Below are 21,946 nucleotides of genomic sequence, written 5' to 3'. Positions count from 1 at the left end.
GAACATCCCAGAAAGAGAACAAAACACACTTCCCCTCGCTGACTCCTATTTCCTAAGCCAGTTATGACTGACAGCAATGGAAAAGTTCCTAGTAATTTTCCATTTCCCAGATTTGCCTATGTAGGCTCTGGACTTATAGGACTCCGTTGTCAGAAAAACAGTGCACCATCTCAGCCACACCAAAACCACCTCCATCTTCCAGCCTATGCATTACAAATATTAAATTAGCCCAAACAACATATTTATTTGCAGTTTTGCTTTCGACCGAAGAAATTTCAACTAAAAAGAGAAGTTATTGTGACACTGAAATTACCTTTACTACAGCACCGAACAATTTTAGCTGGAAGATCACACAAAAACCCCACAGGCACAGAATGCCTGCATTTTTTTTCTCTCATAAAGGACAAACCTGGAGTTGTTTCCCTGAAGCTGGCAGTATTTCAACTGGTTGGAAACTTAGGGAAGAGAGAAGCTGTAAATCCAGTTCCTGCCCTCCCCTGTACAAAATCATACAGAGCTATACTTAAATCATAAAACAAAAAGGAATATTCAGCTAATTTGATGTTTCACAATCCTAGGAAAAAAAGGAAAGGTCCTTACATACCTCAATAGATACAAGTATCAAAATAATCCTATCAGAAAAGTTTTCTCATGACCAGGGAATCAGGCTGTTCCCGGAAACAGAGGGCTAACAGGAATTACAACCATCAAGAGATGCAATAAATAGCAGGGTTGTGCAATTCTGGCTTTTCCAGTAGGCAGCAAAGTACTTTTTTTTTCCTTGTGTGTGAGCACACAGGCCCAGCCCTGCCTGCTGTAGAAAAGGCCTTCATCTGTGGGAGAAAGTTGGAATAATCTGTTTTCCTTCTCTGCTTTTCAACATGACTTCTTGCAAAACACAGCTTAATCCCTTTTTTTTTTTTCCTGAGGTCAGGGAGAATAGCCCAATGAACAGATGTATTAGACTGCATAAAGATAAAAGTTATTCCACAAGAGCTACAAAGGAATTTATCAACCCACGAGTCATTCACATGTTTGTTGAAGATACACAAAGAACCCGCAAGTGAAAAACAGTTTATATGAACCAACACAGTATTTCACCGCCCGTGCCAAAGCAATCAAAGCCTCAGTACTTACTTGCCAGTCCCCACGCTGTACGGGCACAGGGGAGGGAGGACACGGAACATCTGGGATCTGGAATGAACGGGAACAGGTTTGCTTTGCCACTTGCTCTACGCTGGGGAGTAATACAGATTAATATGAAAAACCAAGCCGTTGGATAAGGAAGAATCCAGGGCTGTCTCAGGATTTGTAAAGGGAGAAAAAAAAAGAGAAGTAAGAAAAAGGAAAAATTTTCAGATCAGTTTAGATCATCGCCCAGGGAAAGATTAGATTATTTCCCAAAGGCGGTGCAATGAAGCTGAACTGCGGTTGCTTAAAGCAAACAACCAAATATTTTAAAATAATCAATTTAAGAACATAATCAGATCAACTGCTATGCTTATAACGCGCCGCTTACTAAAGCGTTTTACTCCTCAAAGCGTTGATTTGGGGGGTAAAATTGAAATTATTTTGTCCGACAGCTGAGCCCGTGAACCTGCGATCAGATCCCTGACACGGTTCTCGACACACGCTCAGATGGCTCCGTAAACCCTGGACAGAGCTATGGCTATTTCTTTCGGATTATTCACTATAATAAATAAGTTAACTCTTTTTTTTCCCCCTTTATTTTTAACAAAAAGTTCTGCTTCCGGCCCCGCGGTGCCCTCAGCACTTCCCGCCTCTGCGCCGCCGCCTCAGCTCCTCCCGCTTCCCGCCTCGGCTCCTCCCGCCTCAGCGCTTCCCGCCAGCTCCGGGAAGAATTACCGGGAGTGAGGAGCTGCTGGAGCTCTGGGCAGGCGCTGGAGCCCCGCTCCCGGCAGGTGAGGAGGCGGCCGGGCCGGGCGGACGTGAGGGGAAGGAAGGGGGAAGGATAGATCAGCCAGCCGACCGAGATCTCTCCAGTTCCCATGGAGGCGGCGGGTTCGGTCGGGAGATCCCGGGCTCGCCGTGCTGTGTGGTGGGGAGGTGGCGCCGAGCCTGCTCCGGGAACCGGGGCCGGAGCCCATATTTTAAGGTCTCCGCGTCGTTCTTCTGCCTCTGGAAGAGGAGATAATGACATTCGCCATCGGAGAGGATGAGGTGAGATCACGGTCGGTTGGACTCCAGTGAAGGTAGGGACAACAGCAGGGCAGTGGCTGCCTTAGAGCTGCAGGAGAAATCTGGATTTAACTACAGAAAGTTTATTTCTCCTGGCCAATACACTCTAGTAAATAGAAACTCCTTCAGCATTTACGTGGAAGAATGTTCAGTATGTTCAACCTCGATGAACCTTTAAGGCAGGACTGGGCAGCCTTGCTGGAGATGCCTGAGGTGATCGTGGATCTGAGGCGGGGTCTGTGGGAGCTGCCGAGATCCAGGTTCATCAGTGGCTGCTGCCGAAGCAATTGGTGGCTGTTCTTTCTTAATAAGTGTAGCCATTTGTAAAATTCACTAATGTGAGGCAGAAAAGCGTCTCTGTGGGCTGAGCTGCGAACAAAGCGAAAGTACTCAGTGGTTTTCCCCTTCACCAAAGATGACCTCATGTAATGTCCCCTTACTGGTGCAAAACAGGAAAGGGCATAACTAGGCACAGGCACAGTCCCTCCTGCTCACAGAGCTGCTTCCAGCACCCCAGAGCTGGAGAGCCTACGAGGAGGAGGGATTGATAATGATGCCACCGCAGCTTGTCTCACAGATGGCAAAGAAATAACCTTCTATCAGGGTGTCTGTATTCCTGCCAAAAGCTCAGATGATATTTCCTAGCTTGTTTTAAAGTGAGCTCTGCTGGAAATTCTGTGTTTCACTCATCGTTTGTGCTGTTGTAGCCTGCTTCAGTAACCAAGCTGAGCTCGGTTACCTTGCTGAGCTACTGTGTCAGAACTGCTACTGCTTTTGGGTTAAAGGTGCAAAGGAAGCAGTTTTGAGGTCTCACAAAGAAAATGATGCACTGATACACCACCATTCGCTATGCTTGGTGTTTGTGTGCGGTGTGTAAAAAACACAAGTCAACTCCATCATCACAAACACAATCATCACTTAATTGTAGTGATGATTCACCTACTCATAAACTCTGAATGGAGCGGGTAAGCTCAAGATCTGTGTGAGACATGTTGGGAACTTACTGCAACCTGGATGGAGAAACATGACAAACACCTGCACTGTGTGATACCAGTTAAATGGCTGCTCACATGTTTCTCCGGTGAGTAACTGGGAACTCATTTGCTGGTTTCTGCTTCTAAGTGGCAAGACTTTCCTGTCTTTAGACTCAGTTTCAGTGCAAGAAGACAGTGGCAGGAAGACTTTTAGAGAACCAGATGACAGCCTTTCCTGAGCTGTCTGAGCTGTCTCAGATTTTATTAGGATGCACTGCAGTTGCTCAGGCTATGGAACAGAATTTATTTCATAAGTGTGTGGTCTCTGTGCTGCATGTGAGTAACTTAAAAAAACAACAGAAAATCACCAAACCCTAAGAAAGATCATTGACTTTTAGCAGTTCTGCAGCAGCAGAGAGCTGGGATTTTCCAACAGACAACGGGGAAATAGCTAGAGTTGGTGACAATTCCTCTTTTAGGTCTCGTGGATAGTCCAGCTTTTGCATTCACTTTTTATGCTGTCACAGGAGTCACTTCTAAACACTTGTTCCATGCAAGAGGTCAGTTCTGAGCCAAGAGCCAAAAGAGTGCTTTATACATATTTGAATTATCACTGCCTACAGACAGACTGTTGGTAAAAGTCCTTTGATACCTTCCAGTCACAGGACACGCCGAGAGCAGAGCACACAGGCCCAGCCAGTAATGTGTACTGATTTTAAGTCCATCAAGTAAGCCTTCCTGCTAAATGACATATTTCTTGCAAAAATTTTAAACCTGCCTGTGAGATCCTCGTGAAGAGCAGCAGCGGTCAGTCGTGGCTTCTGACTCCTGTGCTTTCATCACGGTTATTGTCAGCCAGTTATCTAGGAATTCTACACAGCCAGTGTAGAGCAGCACAGGAAGTATTTTAATGCCACACGGAAATTGAAACCAATTTGTTTGGTTCCACAGTGATTCCATGCCGTGATTTTACCGTGTTCTGAGGACTCTTTCCATCATGACCTCTTTTGAGGAAGCCGAAACAGAAGAAACAGTGACGTGCCTCCACCTGACCTTTTACCACCCTTGCCAGGATGAGAAGATGATGTTCCGCTGCCTGAACTTCTGTAAGCGTGAGCAGGTCAGGGCAGACGAAGCGGCCAAGTTCGGCCGCGACTCCAGCGTCTGCCGCTACCCCCTGATGGACGCTCGCGTCTCCCGGATCCAGTTCGCCCTGCAGTTCTTCAGGAAACTCCACACCCCGGAATATTGTTTTGAGATAAAGAACTTGAGCAAGAAAACAAAACTGACTGTCAACCAAACAGAACTGCGTTACTTAAACAAAATCGACCTTCCCTGGAAGTGCATCATCTCTTTTGGGGACTACCAGATCCTAGCAGAGATTCAAGAAGGGGAGTCCATGGATTATTTTGAGATTCATTTACACTTGGCTGAAGCACCGATTTTACAAGAAAGGTGCCTGCCATGCCTGCCATCCTTGCAGCCTGTACCTGAGAATGGCATTTCTCCTTCCTTTTTTCTTTCCCAAGGCAAAAGCCCCACAGAGATTGATGAAAATGAGTTGTGCTAGCGGAGAGAAGGAGACTGGATCAGGTTTTGTAGCCTGCACAGCTTCCAACATAGACAGCTCTCACCTCCATCCAGACTTCTGGGTGCTCACTGCTGCACATCAGTCTTCTTACTTGGGTGTTTTCAGCACAGGCATTCCAGAACACTGGTCCACTGCCTTCACTGAGTGATTCCTGCCACTGCCTTCACTGAGGCCTAAGGGCTCTCTGATGCCCAGAACTGTGTGGAAGACAGGGGGTCACTCAAATCCACGGCAGCAGGTTCAATCCCAGAACCATGGCCATGTGCCTTGAAGGGGTATTTAACAGGCATTATTAATACAGAAGGTGCACAGCACGGTTTTGGTCCCAGCCAAGTGGTGACACAACGTCTTGTTGCATATTATACTTGGTGCTCTGCTTTGGACACCAAATTCCAAACAGTATTTGCAAGCCTAGGTTGTTACTTCAGAGATTTTGCAACTTAGAAACGCTTTGTCCTTTTATGTTTTTATGAACTTCCAAGCAAGGTTTGGTTGGGTTTTTTTTTTTTACTTATTTAATTAACATATATAAATATTTTGCAAGTTAACTACTTTTGCTTGTGATGTAGACAAATGTAGCATCAATGATCATGGTCTATAAAAATCCACATAAATTTTGTAATAAAAGCATTTGCTTGCCTAGTGAGGATTTGCTCTATTATACAGCTGCAATCCAAAAGAATTGTTGGAGAATAAAATTATTTCCAGGATCATCCAGAAAAGAGATTGTCACTGGCACTATTCTGGCCTTTCCAAAAGTGCCATTGCTCAAAGGTAAGAATTTACTTAAATACTTTCAGAAAGTTTTCTACCTCTACCGAAAGCTCTCTAATAATTTCCTTATCTTTTAAGTATTTCTCAGGTTGTTTCAGTGAAGTTTTTCTTTGTCAGGGGCTCAGCTTTTCATTGGCATTTGGCTTTTCTGTTTCGTCAAGCATTTTAGTTTGCTTGAAAGACACACTGGAAAGAATCAGACCATACACAGGAGTTGCCCACTTCATCATCCCTAAACATTAGGATGCATTTCAGCATTAATCATTCCAAGAAAACCATAATTATAACTATGGGGAGGAACAGCTGAGATTGAGGCAACCAACCACAAGCGAGAAAGCCATGGGAGAGGCAGTGAAACTCAAACACAGGCTTATTGTAGGATTTGTCTATTCATCTCATCCTTGACAAAATTACTTTGTTGCCATGTTTTCCACTCTTGGAAGTAGGCTGTGGTTTCCAAACAGCAATCATTTCTACACCTGTATTTACCTGAGGTAAGAGTCAACCACCGAAAATACACATTAAAAAATGAATCATCTCCTACCACTACATTGATCTGACCAGCAGAAGTTAATTTTCACAAGGAAAGTTATTTTACCTTTGAAGGGTGAGGGTACAGCTTCTCATTTCCAGCAAGAGAAGGGCTCCATGCTCCAAATTCCTCAGGTGCTCTGTTATTGCAGCTTGTTTGGAGCTTCCCTTCCAAAGCAGCAGGTCTCCAGAAGGGACACTGTGGCATTCAGCTCGGCTCTGACATGGCTGCCACAAACCCAGCAACAGATGCAACACTGCCAAATGTAAGACTTGCTGAAAATTTTAATGACTTTTCAATTTGTACAGATATGCATTTTACAGTACTCTTGAATTGTTTCACATGAGCTGTTTATAGAATCTCTCGATTTCTCAAAATATCCGCAAATATGGAGCATCATTTCAAAGTCACTCGGCGTGGTGCACTGAGTGCTGCAAATGATATTATTAACCATGGCTACAGAACATGCCCATCACAGAAAAAGCTGAAGTCAGCCTCCTTTTTCCTAAGTGCTTGTTCATCCTAAGGGCAGGACTATCAGCTAATTGACTTCCTCAAGGCATGGTCAGGACAAGGTCACCTCATGTTCACTGGCCAGGAAAAGCAGTGACCAGTGCAGGGGAGGTGACAGTCTCAGCAGGTAAAAAACATGTTATTTACATGGTGAGGAAGTTGCCTTCCTTGCCACAGGAATATATTGTACAAAGAAGTGTCCAGGAGAAGTCACACAGCAGTAGCTTAGGCCAAACCCAAAATATACATTTGATGTGTACAGATCTTTAAAGCTCATTACAAGTATTGCAAACATAAATAATGGCATTGGAATATTTTCAGTGACACAGCTACAATTGAAATTAAGAGATGGAATGTTACCAACAGGATTTATCCGTTCTCTCAGGTTACTTGTACGTATTTAATCCCAGTGTGCAGTACTTTTGTTCCTTACCCACACTGTAATAACCCAAATATTCCGAATAGTTTCAGATGATCTGAACCAGCAACACAGCTTTCACCAACAAATTCGGTTCTGGTGATGACAGCACAGGTTCATCACTTATCACAACTTGTTCCTTTTACTCCAAAATAAAATTAAACCCCGTTGTACTTTTTTCCACAGAAAAACGAGACAGCCACACAAAATAATGGCAGAATAGAATGGCTTTACTTTGAAACTTTGGGGAAAGCTTGAGATCTGCAAGTATTTTGCAGGTTCTCTTTTGTTAAAAATTAAGATTTATATGGAATACTGGGGGAGACCACACAGCACAGGACAGCAGTGGTGCAGTCACTGAACACATCCTTGGATTTCAGCCCGTATTAGCAGGATTAACCATCCACTTTAGAGGCACAGAAAGACAGAGCACTTAAACACAGTTAAAACATGAATTTTTCTTCTTTCTTTTCAAAATGCAGATACAGAAATTCTTTAGGTTCTTGTTCTTCCCACCCCAGCAGCAGAGCCATCATCCCTCCCCCGGTTTGCTCACTGGATGTTGCTTTCCCGTAACTGTTCTGGTCCAGTGGAATGATAAATTTTCCACAACTGAAGAATTTTAAGGACCACGTAGCAACAGATGTTGGTCTGTTCAGGGGGGCTGGGAAAACAAGACTTTGGTCCTCCCAGTTCTCCACTGGTTAAAATTTCCATTTTATTGACACACAGAGAATCTATTTTATTTTATTTTTGTTTTTCTATCTAGCACACGCTTACTAAGTCTGGCATATTATACAAGACAGTATCTCACCTAACCTGATGAGTTTTACTATGTTCATTGAGGTTAACCGTGCTTAGCATAAAGTAATTAAAAAATAAAGTAAATGGAAAAAGGACAACACAAGAAGGAAGACTTTAAGCTAGACAGGGGAAAATCTGCAATTTACCATGTGTCAAATTTGTTTTGCAGCTCTTACTTTTGCACCCTCTAAACAGCTGAAGAGCAAGTCAAAAAGCACAGACTGGAAATAAAAATATTTTAAAATTCTTTTCCTATATTCAAGTATTAAATAAGTTATAGGAGACTGTTTCTGAGATAAATATTAGGCCAATGATGAATTTTAAAATAAAATCAATAGAAACATCATCCAGAAGAAAAGGCGAGTTAAAATATCTTAGATAAGTCAAGCTATGAAGCTTCAATTAGTGCAGATAATTTTATATTAAATCCAGATATCCAGAAATATACACAATAGAATCATCCCAGTTTTCACAAAAGTGGAGAAGGTAGCTGATAAAATTGCACTTAGTTCTGAATTCCTTCGGACAGCAAGCCATTCCCATTCCTTGCCGATCCGTGTAGAAGAAGAAGGGAAGCGGGTTACAAAAGAGCAAATTGGCTTTGTACATTCCATTTCCCTTTCCAGCATTTGGTCACAAGCAGGGGCCGTGCAGATAGCGTCACTATCTGTCCTGGTGGTCGCAATCCGACAGCCTCACATCCGAGGCCGACAACTCCAGCACGGGATTGACGAAGCCGGCGTACTCGGAATTGCCGTTATCATCCACCTCGGCGCTGACAAAGTCATTCTCCCACTCCAGCCCGTTGGAATCGTCAGAGGCCGAGGCTGGGTGGCTCCCTGTCTTCCTGCTGTTGAATTTCAGCGCTGCCCGGAGGATGTCCTCCTCCGTCTTGGAGCGCTCCCTCATTGGGATCATCCTGTTCATGCCTGGCATTGTAAGACACATTTATGAGAAACACGTCGTCATGAGTTTTCATCTAACTTCTATGTTTCTGCTAGAAGAAACAAAGCTAAAATGTGGAGAGACACTGGATTCAGTGGTCTAGGAAAGGTCTTCAGTTTGTCTGGAAAGGGGTATTTAATTCCACACAAAATAAGGCAAAATACGGTTCTGAAAACTGCCCGAAGACACCCAAGATTTTACTGATTTTGTCAGTAATTGCAAAGTGTCTTGTGAAAAGAAAAAAAAAACCAGCTATGGATTGGCTAAAAGAAACAAACCCTTGCTTATTTTTGGTGAGCTTTTCAATAGTCAAGGTCTCCAAATTTTATAAGAGCTTTTGCAGATTTAGTAAATAAAAGAGAAAATATTGGTAACAATGAGGAAATACAGAAAATATCTGTAACAGCAGCAATGAGGATAGCTGGGATACTCCCTAGAATGCAGATCTAAGTTCCCAGTGAATGTTACAGTAAAAGTAATAAGGGTTTTTTCCCAAAATACTTAAGTCAGACTCCTAACTAACTTCCACATTTGAAAAGGAAGAACAAGCTCTTCCTTCTGCTCCTGGCTCACGAGAGGGCAGCATTTCTTTACCATTACTTTTGTCAGGAGTTTACAAGTCAATTCCACAAAATGCTGGGAAAGGCATTTACTGGAGCATCCAAATAAATGAATTCATTTATTAGGGCTATCTCCACATTTATCAAAATAAAGAATTTTCTCAGTAAAAATAATTTACAGTTTAATCCTTACAAACTTGTCAGAAATAAGTTTTAAATCACCTTCCCTTTTGAAAACGACAAATTTACAGCAAACATAGCTTAAACTGTCAACATCTTTAAGTTGTAAGTTCAGGATGAAGCTGAAATGCAGGATAAATACCTTCTTCGTCTTCCCACTCTAAATCTAAGGAGGTGCTGTCGTCGTTCCCACTCACTGATTTGGTTTTGGTCATCAAGTCACAACTGCTCTCCGTGTTGGGCGTCAGTACTGTGGCATCAGATGAAAGTCCTATTTAAAAGAAACCCATAATGTGTTTTTAATTCATAAGTGTACTTGAATTTCAGGTTTAACATGCAAAAGTAAAATTTTGTAAGTAAGCTTTCATCGTGCTTTGTGGCCCTTTAAACCTCAGGAATGTTGGAAAAGGCACGTCATCATTTCAAAGAGTCATCAGTAGCTTATTAATAGTCAGTATAACTAAGACATTGCCTAATTAGAACTAAAAAGGAATTTAATCAGCTGTAAGCTGAGCTTGTGTGAAGAAGTGTAAAAAAAAACCCAAACCCAAATCAACCCTTTCCTCCCCAAAAAAGGAATCTACTCGCAGTACTTCCTGAAGCACAGCCATCAGTCCTCCACTTTAATGGTTATCACATACTGTCACCAAAACTTAACAGATAAAAGCTTCTAAAATTGTTTTCCTCTAAACTGTTAGTGGAATTTTTAAGTACAGGCAGCCAAATTCCCTCTTGCACTTCATTAGGAAAAAAACCTAACCTTTAATGTGATTCTAATTATTTTATACCAAGGGATGATTAAGAAAAGCTATAAACACACATCTGCATCTTCAGTGCAGGGTCTGGTTTAACAAGAAAAGTTCACCACTATCTTTTATCTATCAGATGAAAAAACAATCAGATCTTTCCATTACAGATATACGTGTACACATTTTATATTTGTGTGTGTAAATAGAAAAGTATAAATAATCTGTGTTTATCTAGAAAAAGAAGCAGCACTCTGTGCTCCTCAGAGTCCCTTAACATTTAAAGACATGCATAAGGAAAGGCAGGCTTACTGCTACTTCGGAAAGCTTCATACTGGAATTTTGTATTCCTTAGGAAAGGATCGAGATCTTCCTCTGCCACAGAGCTGCAAGAACAAGGCACAATTTTTTAGCTTTACAAACCTCCAAGGATGCCATCAAAAACATGTTAATGCACATGCCCCCCAGCTCTGTGCTACAAAGCACACACAGGCTGAACCAAATTCTTTAGAAAATTATCTGCAAAATGCCTTTCTGTTCCTATTTATCACATCCTCTCCCAGTCTGTGTTTCTGCTCAATTTTTATTGGTATTTTCAGTAAAAAAATTAATTAACTTTGGTCTCAAAACAACTCTTCCCCTCTCTTCATCACTTTAGATAAAATCTCCTTAATTTTCAATTCATTTTTTTAAAGTAATGTATTCAAACCCTGCTCCTGCAGTCCTTTGTTTTTAAAATCTGGCTAGATCCTGCTCAGTTTTCACAGCTCCTATTCTAACTGCTTCCATAGCAAAATTCCTCCTGTCCCTCTTATATTCCATGCAAGAGTTTTTTCTAAACATAAACACCATTCCACTCTAAATTTCTCCAATTTTTTTTTTAGCTTCTTTTTCCCACCACCACCACTGAACACAGAAAGTGGGAATGAAGAGACTTCAGCTATAAATACATAAAATATTTAATAAATAAAAATAATTAAGAATATTAATGAAGAAACAGACTCTATAAACCATTTAAATAGTGTGTTTCTATTGGGTTTTTCAAACAGGGTTCTGAACAATACAAACATTTTTATATTAGCTGAGATTTTACATATAAGCACCTTTTTAAAATAAACCACTGGATTTTGCGTGTGTGTAAATACATATTAGTGGCTGGAAGTAGCATTGTATGCAGTGGTCTAATTACTCCAGTGATAACCAGAATGAATCCAAAATACCCCCTAACTTTCCAGATGAGGAACAGGAGTACAAACAGTCAAGGCTCTCGATCAGCATGAGTAGAATTTGGTCTCTTACCTCTGGAACTCTCCATTATTAACAGCGTGTGCTCTCTGCGTTATCCTGTGCTGCCTACGTTGCTATCAAGAGAAGTGAATTGTTGAAAAAGCTGAATACTCAAAACAGAGCTCTCAACATTTAATCCTATTTTATGCACCCCCAAAAACACCCCATCGGTTTTTAGAAACATGTGGACACCACCTCAGTCGTGACTGCACCTGTCTTGTCTCCTGTCTCCTTAAAGTATTTTCAGTGCACAACTAACACCTGGGTGATGTTTGATTTCTTTTGCTCCGTGCCCAGGAACAGCCACCCTGCCATTTAAAAGATAAATATTTCCTACAAATCCTTTCATCCCTGTGCAAAGCAGTACTGCCATCTCCTCTGGCTGTCTCCATCAGCACTAAGTGCTTCATCTATATTAATAACAGCTTTGCTGCCTTGCAGGGCCAAAAGTATTAATAACCCTGCTAATGTCAACTTCAACTTCATCTGAGAATTGCTCTTTGCTTTGGGTGTGGGGAGGTAACTGCATTGGATCTAGTGTTTTTCATTCCCAAGATGATGGTGGGTTTGGTTTTTGGCACATTTTACGTCTTGGATATTTAAACAATAATGGGGAGTGCAGAAAAAGTAGAAATCTAATCACTGTGGTGATTAGAGGGGAAAAGACTTAAGAATGCAGAGAGAAAGAGACAGAAATTTGGCACAACACAGTCAACAGATCTGTCAAAATCAATTACTGATACATGCAATGATTTTCTTTTAGGATTCCTATACCCACATAATATCCAATTTAGATTATCTCCTCGTTCTGCCAGGTCACATCCCAATATTCAGCACTGCCAGTTCCAGGACACACACATATATTAAAATTCCCCGCTGTTACAGACCCTGACATTTAGTAGGGCAACATCAGCAAGCCAAATGAGCTTTAAAGGAGGCCATACTTCCAAGGAAAAAGCCATTTTCCCATTTGTGCCCACAAACAGCAGAGAGATGAGTGATGCATCCAAAAATATCTTCCAGTTTATCTAGAAGGGCTAAGTGCTTGATGCATATCTGGACAAAAATGCTTCCTTAAAATCCTTATAATCCTTATGAGTTTTGAGGAGGGTGTTCGTGCAGGAGATAAGTGGTACTAATTTTACATGAAGAGGAAATTAAATCTCTATAATCCATTCTATCTTAGGTCCTGACAAAAAAAGTGCATATTAGAAATACTGCAAGACAAGAAAAATAGCATTTCTTGCATAGAACTTCTACAAAAACCAGTTAATGCCATTAAAAAAAGTCTACTTTTGCTGGCTTTATATAGACCAAAAGTGGTAAGGAAAAAAAGGCAAAAAGGTCAGAAAGAATTAACCCTCCCACACCAAATGGCAAGGGGAGAGAAAGAGAAACATGAAATGAGAGCTATACTTAGTGACATAAAAATCAGATGAAAACTCTAAAGCAGGGTCAACACAAACCACAAAGATAAGGAGCAATACTGTGCACAAATATATAAAGTACATTTTACAAGTCTGTATGATGTCACAACGTGTGCTTAGTTTCAGGGGGTTTTTTACCCAAAACCCATCCCACATCATTTTACATTTAAGATCAGTAACTTCTACATATTATATAAGAAGAGTGTTAGGCTAATTATAGATTAAAATTATAACTCATTCAAAATCTGTACTCGTCGACAGAAGCTGTTTCAAACAATTATGGTGATTTTCAGCTGTTCCAACCAGCTGTACTTTCAGATCTTGCACTTCTTTCTCTACTGTACAAGCCAAAGCCATTTCCTCGTTAGGTTTCCTGAGATGGAAAGGATATTGGGGAAGTCTGCATACATAGGAACAGGACAGAGGCTCTCATATATATTGGGGTCTTTTTCCCCTCACCTCCAAGAGCTTTTTCTGCTTTGCTGCCCTGGCTGCTTCACGTTGTGCAGCATATAAAGCCTCCTCTTCTAGTCTTAACTTCTCCTCTTGTAAGGCTAACTGTATATGAACAAAACAGTAATGGTTAACAAAAGCAGAACCTATCTATCTTCCTATCAATAAAGCCGTCAGTGCAAGAAAACAAAAGAAAAGCAGCTAGAAAATCAAAATAAACCAAAATCGACTACAACTAAAGCATTAACTGAATTTAACAGCTTCCCTCCCCCCGACCAAACAGCCCCAGAAATTTAGGTAGCTATTAAATAAACATTTATTATTAGTGAATTGCTGTCATGCTTTTTCTATTTTATTATAAACTGCACAGTGAAAGATTTAAAGATTTTCAGTTCCGTAATTCATTGGCACTTGATTAAAGTTCATTCAAGTTCTACATTGCATTCCACATCATATTCCATTAACTGCTGCATCACTAAAACAGAACAACAAATTATGTGGTTTTTTTCCTTAGGAAAAGTTGTGGAGAAAACTGAGCACCAGAAAAGTTGAATCAAGAATATTCCCCATTTGGTCTTGCATTAAAGAAAGGGTCAAATTTAAGAGATCCTGGTCAGAGACCCAGCCTATTCATTCCATTTTTCAGCTCAGAGGCAGAAGGAATCTTGTAGACTAAAAGATACTAACTGATGAACAGAATCCAATTGTTTTGTTTATATGAGTGGAATCTCTTGGTGTCCGTGGCTGATCCTAACATTTTTGGAAGAAAAACTATCCCTAGTGTCACTGTAACCACTTACCTCTGACTGAAGCTTCAGATCAACGACCCTCTGCTTTTCAGCAATGGAGTCGTAGTGTCTGTCTTTCAGGTCTGCAATTTCTTCTTCAGTCAGAGGTCTGGGAGCACGGGAGAAACACAGAAAAGCTCCATCTATTATTCATGCATGACAACCCTCATTTGAACTTGAACATATCCATGTGGTTTTTCCTGGCCGGTCCTTTAACGCAGATCCAGCAGGCTGTGCTTGTGGCCTGTTCCTCCTGGAAGTTCCAGTTCTCTCCGGACAATGCTGTCTCTCCTTACTCTCACAACATAAATTATTTATATCTTTATAGAAATCGTATTTTCAAAACCATCTTTGCTAACAGAACTACTGGAATAGAACCATTACCATCACTGCAGTCTAAATCTCACTTTTTCTTCCTTAGTTGTTTTTGTCCCATGTTTTTCCCCTTACTTCATTTTGTTTAATATTCACAGTGGCGGAGCAGAGGGAAGGAGAGGTCCTCAGTCTCAAAGTCTTACCTGTGACTGCTTCCTGGGCTTTCCCCCTGTTAAAATAAATAAAAAAGTCTGATTTTTGTAGACAGAGCACTTCCAAAACTTTCCTTAGCAAAGCAACCCAGGTCCATTTATGTTCTCAGACCGAGGGCACTTGCTGAGTCTTATGCAAGAGTTATACCAGGAGCAAATTCTCCTTTAAGTCTTCCCAAACACAGTTTTTCCCCCCACCTCTTCTCTTCTTTCTTCCCAAAGTCCATAGTGCCCCCTTCCTTAATGGGTTATTTCCCATACTCCCCAAAACCAATCTCTTCTCTTAGATCTTTATCCAAAGTCCAAAATTCATATTCCTAGTACAAAGAAAACTGAAAGTAAATAAAACCCTGTGATTTAAGTCTACAACTCAGCTTAAAGTAGGAGGAAGATTCAGATCTTGGAACCATTTTTACAGATTGTACGAGCAGGTTTCACACAGTGCCCCAGGTACTCACCTCATCACTTTCCACCAGGTTCTCAAACTGCAGAGAAAAAGAAATAAATCATTTTTACAATTCAATGTAACAAGTCACTAAAGGCATGCAGCAAATATGATTGCGTATTTTATGTGTCTTGTAAAAACACTACTCCAATTCTAACAGCGGGACTATACCAGTATTTATGAAAGCCCCTACTTTCAGAGGAATTTCATTTTTAGAGTTGGGCCTATCTTCTTACCAGTGTTTCTTGTCTTAAACATTACATTTTCCTAAAAGGAGAAGAGTCCAGATTAAAAAAACAAGCATTCTGAGCTGCACAAACTCATCCAGCAGAAGTTCAACTGTCCCATTAAAAAAAAAAAAGGCAAATAGAAATTCTCTGTACTGTTTTCAGTATAGTAATCTCAAATCTAGTCCATCCATCAGACACAGAGGTCAGTACCTACAGCAAGACTCCTCACTGACCTAAGAGTTTGGGAGGAGAACAACACCTCCTTTTCCCTGTCATATTTCTGTGGCAGGAACACTGTCTCAAAACAGGAAGTTCCGCACCAAAAGAGATTTCCCCCACCGTATACATCTGAGCCCTTTCTTCACAGCCAAAGCATTAATTACAATAATTAATGTTATCCTCAGTAATGGGGGCAATCTGGCTGGTCTAGGACTTCCAGAGCACAGGAACACTCAGGGAAAGGAAACCAGGTTATTCCTGGTCAACCTTACACTACCCTTGGCAAAAAGGGCTTGTATCTGGAGGCTGGGAAGGGACCTCTGTAGTGAACAAAGTCGACTACAAATGCAACAAACTATAAGGTAACCCCATCAGAGTCTTTTTGTACAACCTGATTTGTGATGCTGCAATCAAGAACTGAATACTCTGCACTTAGACAAGCAGCAAAATCCCAAGACAGCAGAGAGGAGATGGAACAAGCAGCCTGTGGAATGCTCTGTTGATGAGCATCAGAACACCACAGATACTCCTTTCCAAATGGTACATCAACTTTTGAGGTGCAGTAAGAACCACTCTCTTTCCACCCAGTGCAGCAACAATTTGGGCTGGAATATCCCAGAATGTTTCAGTGTTCATAAACTGCAAAAAGTGTTAAAGGCCTTGCTAGGATTCAGCTTTTCCCACTTTTCCTTAAATTGCTAAAAATGTAAGCACTCACCTCTATAGTGAAGTGTTCTCCTGTTGAACATGTTCTAAAATACTTGGATCTGGAAAAATAAGTTTACAGTTAGACTACAGAAGAATCTTCAGTACACAGCAGAAAGTAAATGAGCCCGAGAATTTAAAATAGATTTTAAAATAAGTTAAATATAAAATAATGACAAAGTCTTCACATATTAAACACATTGACTTATTAACGTGGGCTCGGCATCGCTACTGCAGCAGGAAGAGGCAAAAGCATGTAAACATCTTCTGCAGAACTGGGGAAAAAACTAAAACCCTTGTGAGATGAAATCATTTGTCAGGACGCTGGACTTGACATTGACAGACTATTAGCGTGTTCTGCAATCCCTTTAATACATTTTTCCTGGAAAAAACATTGTTCCGGGCAATTCCTGAAAATGCTCTTGCTCATCATGCTTTCCTAGCATCTCCTACATCATCAGTGTTAAACAGTGCATTTTATTTTAATAGCTTGACACACCTAGAAGGCTGAGCCTCAGAGAAAAACATCCACTGAGAGATCAAGGCAATACTTTTAAACTACAAAAATAAAAAAATACAAGCTCTAATTTTATACAGGGAATTGGTTTCTTCCTTGATTCTTTTAATCAGAACTCTTCCTGTTTTATTTTAATGCTTTTATAGAGGACAGTTGGCCCTGTCCTTTACAAAACCCAACACAGTATTAAGTTACCTGAATACATTTTTACCTAGCAAAGGAGGCTTGGCCACCGTCCAGAAGAGCATTGTAATGTAAACACTCTTCAGTACAACATCCATTTCATCGAACTGTTTCAAAAACCAGGGTTTCCAGTTGCAGGTGCTGACTGGTACAAGGAATAAACCCAGGGCCTCAGGGATTTCTGTACTTGCACAAAAGAACGTTCAGCACTTGCAACCAACACCTACTTTGACAATAATAAAAGCAACACACCAGCCAAAGCCTGAATTATTTTAACCATATCGTATTTCATCTCCATCCCATTTTTCCTTGGAAGCCAGTTTAGGGAACGTCTCCCCTGGCAACTTGTTGCACTACCCACTGGTTCCTTGTTGCACAACCTTTCCTGCCACTAAAGAGCCGTTTCCAGAGGATTCACTGCTGTGAAACCAGAGAGGAAAGGCCACCTGAATTTATGCACTACATGACAAGGATAATTCGGACATGTGGCATGAACACTTAGAGCAATTTCACTGCTACCCTTCTCTGTAATTTGGTGTATAGGAGCCAATACCATTAAGAATCTCATTTAACAACACTGTAACAGGAAATTGTTCCAGGACTATCTATGCTGTTAACAGACACGTCATTCCGGTTTGCAGCACCAGGCTTCAGGTAAATTATTTCCAACTTCTCAGACACTTGAGCTGCAGTCAGCTTCGCTGCAAGACTTGGACAATGAACTAAATGCAGTGCAAGCTCCCTAAGTGTAATCACGAGCAGCCCAACAGCAATGACACCTCTAAGAAGGAAGAGCTGCTCTTTCAGCTGCTTGCCAAACAGGGACTCAGTCTCAGAAAACCTAATTCTGTGCCAGAGTCTGAGCCCATAAACCCCAGAACTACAGAAGTTTGAGGTCATTAGGGATGCAAACAGAAGATCCATCAGCTTCACCCCTATACAAAACTTCTAGTGAAGTACCAGCGACCTATGAAAATGTTTACACCTTTTATTATTCTCCTTTAAGCTCTACTGTTCCATTATTTTCTAAGACTTGAGAATCTTTTTGGTTGGATAGCTTCTAGGGAAAACAATTCAGCTGACAGGTCACAGGACCTATAGAAACAATCAGATTAATCTTCCAAGATCTGAAGCTATTAAAGAGACTAGCTTTTCATACATTTATATACATACATACTCCATCCATATATACATTAAGCACAATTCCAAGAAAAGGCAACTTATAATCTTGCAGGATATTACAACACTTATTAAAAACTCTATACTTAGTTGTTTAATTAGGAGTTTATTCCTTGCAGTCAAATCTTGGAGCATCTAAAAATGATGAGGCTGGAGTGGGGGGAGGATCTGAGTGATTAAAATAATAGTTAAGTTGATAAGCTATGTTTTTACATTATGGTGTTCCAGAAATAGCCAAATGTGGACAATGTGGTATCAATCTAACTTACAAACTTTATAATAAGACACACTTTACAGTTTTGGTTTTAATACAATTCCCTGCACAGTGGAAGGAGAATAACCTCAGTGGCTCAACGCTCTGATACTGCTCTGTAAACTACCACCACCACCACACCTGGAAAACAAACCTGATCTGAAACAAAGGCCAGCAGCTCTCTGTACATTTTATATGCCTAAGACTTTCACTGTGGGTTGTGCAACACCCGAACAATTAGACAATGTAACAGCAGGCAGTAAGATTTATTTCCCTGGTAAGGACAGCCTGGTACAGGACTAACACATGCAGGGACTGTCACTACCCTGCCTGCTATAGAAAGGGTATTGGCCTGTGAAAGGAGACTCAGCAAAACACACATGTGCAGGAAGAACCTTTCAAGTACTGCCTGGTGTTCTCGAAGCACAAGCTGATGCTTCAGTGCCAGTTGTCAAGGCACTGGAGGTGTTCTCATCCCCTCTGGTGGAGTACTAAAAATACAAGCAGGTATCCTCTGCGTGCACTGCCCTGGTTTTTCACCCATGTCTCTGAGAAGCAGCTTGTCTGGAAGGCCTTTCAGGTGAGACTTGCCTGCCAGAGCTGATGTGAAGTAAGAGGCCACGAGCTTGCATCATGTAAAATGCTTGGCATATCTGTTGAGAAAAATTTCTGTCCTAATACATCAAAAATAAGTGATATGTAGGTATCCAGTATTGGTCAGCACATGAAAAAACCCCAAGCATTTCCTGTTTGCACAGTGCTCTTCCATGAATTGGTTGTTGCAGAACGAAACAGGTTGTTACATGTTTCCAAGAGATAAGAATTCGTCTGAACCACTCTGCAATAGATATGAGTTCATCTGAACCATTCTGCTCCTGATTTTTCCCAACAGCGTCTCAGCCTCTGACTCACAGAGAAGACGAGATCACATTGCAAAAAACCGGGTGTTTTTCCATCTTTTGCACAAGCACGGCCGCCTGCACAGGTTTTGGCAAGTGACCTGAAAAACCTCTCTAAGCATCTCCTGCCGGAAAAACACCAGCGCCGGCAGGGGTGAGGAGCCGGTGACCCTGGAAGTGCATTAGCCGCGACCGCACAAACCGCGCGGAGCCCGGCGGGCTCCCGGCGGCTCCATCCGCCCGGGATGCTGGGGCTCCCGAAGGGAACGGGCCAGGGCCACCGGGCGCACCCAGACCCGCATCCCCTCCCCACCCTGTCACCCCCTCGTGCCCCACGGGGAAGGCGGAGCCGGCTGCCCCGGCACCTCCCCGCCCCGGGGAGGGGAAAGGGGCAGCCGCGGCTCCTACTCACCCTCCGCCGCGCTGGATCCGGCCGGGATCCCTCCGGAAGAACAGCCCGCAGCACCACTGCGCCCAGCAGTTCCCCATCGCATCCTGGTGGGAACAGCTCCTCCTCCCTCCCGGCGGGCTCAGGCCACCCCGGCCGTCGGGAGGGGCGGCCGCGGACCCCCGGGAACAAAGGGCCGGCACAGCCTCATGGCTGCGCAGGGGCGGGCGATGCTCGCCCCGAACGCCGGCACCGCCCCCGGCACCGGCATCATCGGCGACATCAGCCCGCCCCTTGCCGGGACCGTCCCAGCCGGGCAAAATCCCGCCCCAAACCTGGCTTCCCCCGTGGCCCTGGGAGGTGGGATCATCTCACGGTAGCCCTCTTTTAAAAGGAGGAAAATATTCCGGGGTTCCCGTGGTCAGGATGAAAAAGCATCGCCAGTAATCGCGTTTTGAAGGAGAGGAATCCCGTTCAAAGTCCGTGTTACTATGAGGGGGGGAAAAAGGTGTCTCCCCAGTTACCAAGCCTGGACTGCGTCAGTGCCATCGAGGTACCAAAAGGCTGCCGGACATACCTGGAGCACAGGCACTGTGTGGTTTAGCAGGTTCCTCACTCATTCTTTGGTCTCTCTGGCTTCTAAAATCACAGCATCACACTGACATGTGGAAACACAGAATCACGGAATCGCGGAATGGCTTGGCTTAGAAGGCACCTCAAAGCCCATCTCGTTCCAACCCCCTGCCGTGGGCACGGACACCTTCCACTCTCCCAGGTTGCTCCAAGCCTTGTCTAACCTGGCCTTGGACACTTCCAGGGATGGGGCAGTCACAGCTCCTCTGGGCAACCAGGGTGTCACCACCCTCCCAGGGAGGATTTTTTCCTAATATCCGATTTAATATGCAGTCTACTCTCTTACAGTTTGAATCCATTCCCCCTTGTCCGTGATAAGTTAATGGTGGCATTACAAATATGTGGCTTGTTCATTTCTTTTAACAGATCCAAAAGTATCTCAGCAGTGGAAGAGTTAATTGGATTCCAAGTCAGCTCTCCATTAGCAGCACAGGACAGATACCAGGACCCAGAGGAGCTACTTGCTACAATAGTGATGAGCAGTAGAAGGTAGGAGGAACATAATAAATCACTGCCAACCACACTCCAGTGTCTTTCTTTCCCTGGAAGTGTGAGGTCAGCCTGGGAAGGTGCATTACAGTGATTGCATGTAGGGAGAGGGAATGAGGGTGAAGGAGACGTAAAAGCAACCAGGAATTAATTACAGAAGGTGATGCATATCCATGCAACTCAGTAGGAACACAGTGAAGGTTCCAGAAATTATTATTGGAATATATGATGCCTCATTACACTGTTTTCCAGGAAATCGACATTTTGGCAAGGTATATACTGCTCCTTTCCCAAAGAGCAATGTTGCAGTATTCCAGCCTGACAGGTGTTCATAAATTTCTTCAGAGAAATTGAACACCTTTTTTTCCACAGTACCCTCCGCTGTGAAATAGAGGCCACCAAACTGAGGAGAGAATATTGGTAATATCTGTGTGGAATATCTTTGTTTCTGCTGTTTGTTCCTGGTGCTGCTTTCCTACACATGTCCTGCCATGCCACTCCTGCCCAGAACATGAGAAGTCAGTGTCAGCAGAAGACCACCATGGGTTGCTACATCCATCACTGGATGGAAAGAACAAGAGGATGCTGGATTAAGAATATATTGGCTGAAGTCTCCATCAGTAAACCCATATGGATGCTTCAGCTTTCCTTCCTCTTAAAGGGAGCAGGTTCGTGCCTGGTGTTAAGTTGCAAATAACATGTGCAGACACCGCCAAGTTTTTAAGATAAACTGCACAGTAAGGGCACTGGCACAGACATCTAAAACCAAATTATTCTGCCTTTTTCACGGCTTATGCTTGGCAACATCAGCAGCCTCCCAACAGTACACGGAACAGTCACTACATGGATTCAGGCTGGGTTTTTAACATGTCACTCAGTCCACCGCACAAGAGAGAAACAAGGTTGCTTATCCGCTTGTCCCTTACGTGCCCTAACGGCTTTAAGAAAACAGCGTTTATAACATTTTATTTTTAAAATATTTCACAAGGCCTTTCCATAACCCCAGCGGGCTTCCACGCGTCTTTCGCGACAGGCGGGGCGCGGCCGCGCTTTGCGGCGGGCCGTTGCCGCGGTAACGACGCGTTGGG

General features: G+C 42.6%; 2 protein-coding genes across 2 annotated transcripts; one reads left to right on the top strand and one right to left on the bottom strand.

Annotated features, from left to right (window-relative positions):
* The first annotated feature begins 2,071 nt into the window (after positions 1 to 2,071).
* Positions 2,072 to 5,204, top strand: TIFA (TRAF interacting protein with forkhead associated domain). The gene is made up of 2 exons (XM_082282582.1): positions 2,072 to 2,181; positions 4,125 to 5,204. Exon 2 carries the CDS (start codon positions 4,171 to 4,173, stop codon positions 4,741 to 4,743), a length of 573 nt encoding a protein of 190 aa, XP_082138708.1. The 5' UTR covers positions 2,072 to 2,181; positions 4,125 to 4,170; the 3' UTR covers positions 4,744 to 5,204.
* A 1,517-nt stretch (positions 5,205 to 6,721) lies between these two features.
* AP1AR (adaptor related protein complex 1 associated regulatory protein) lies at positions 6,722 to 19,873 on the bottom strand. Its single transcript, XM_082282637.1, has 10 exons — positions 19,761 to 19,873; positions 16,331 to 16,379; positions 15,177 to 15,203; positions 14,710 to 14,735; positions 14,204 to 14,300; positions 13,410 to 13,508; positions 11,536 to 11,597; positions 10,549 to 10,622; positions 9,633 to 9,761; positions 6,722 to 8,734 (listed from the first exon to the last, which is right to left on the bottom strand). Exons 1-10 carry the CDS (start codon positions 19,835 to 19,837, stop codon positions 8,469 to 8,471), a joined length of 906 nt encoding a protein of 301 aa, XP_082138763.1. The 5' UTR covers positions 19,838 to 19,873; the 3' UTR covers positions 6,722 to 8,468.
* Between the last annotated feature and the right edge of the window lie 2,073 nt (positions 19,874 to 21,946).

The sequence above is a fragment of the Coloeus monedula genome, assembly GCF_965178545.1.
Source record: "Coloeus monedula genome assembly, chromosome: 5".
Taxonomy (NCBI): domain Eukaryota; kingdom Metazoa; phylum Chordata; class Aves; order Passeriformes; family Corvidae; genus Coloeus; species Coloeus monedula.
The sequence above is the reverse complement of the archived record's forward strand: the minus strand, read 5'-3'. Positions and strand labels throughout refer to the sequence as shown.

Excerpts from the sequence above, each read along its gene's own strand:
- AP1AR (XM_082282637.1), bottom strand. The coding sequence starts at position 19,837 with ATGGGGAACTGCTGGGCGCAGTGGTGCTGCGGGCTGTTCTTCCGGAGG. Across the intron at positions 14,736-15,176 it reads ACCTGGTGGAAAGTGATGAG|GGGGAAAGCCCAGGAAGCAG; the intron begins GTGAGTACCTGG and ends TTATTTTAACAG. Across the intron at positions 13,509-14,203 it reads ATCTGAAGCTTCAGTCAGAG|TTAGCCTTACAAGAGGAGAA; the intron begins GTAAGTGGTTAC and ends GTTCATATACAG.
- TIFA (XM_082282582.1), top strand. The coding sequence starts at position 4,171 with ATGACCTCTTTTGAGGAAGCCGAAACAGAAGAAACAGTGACGTGCCTC.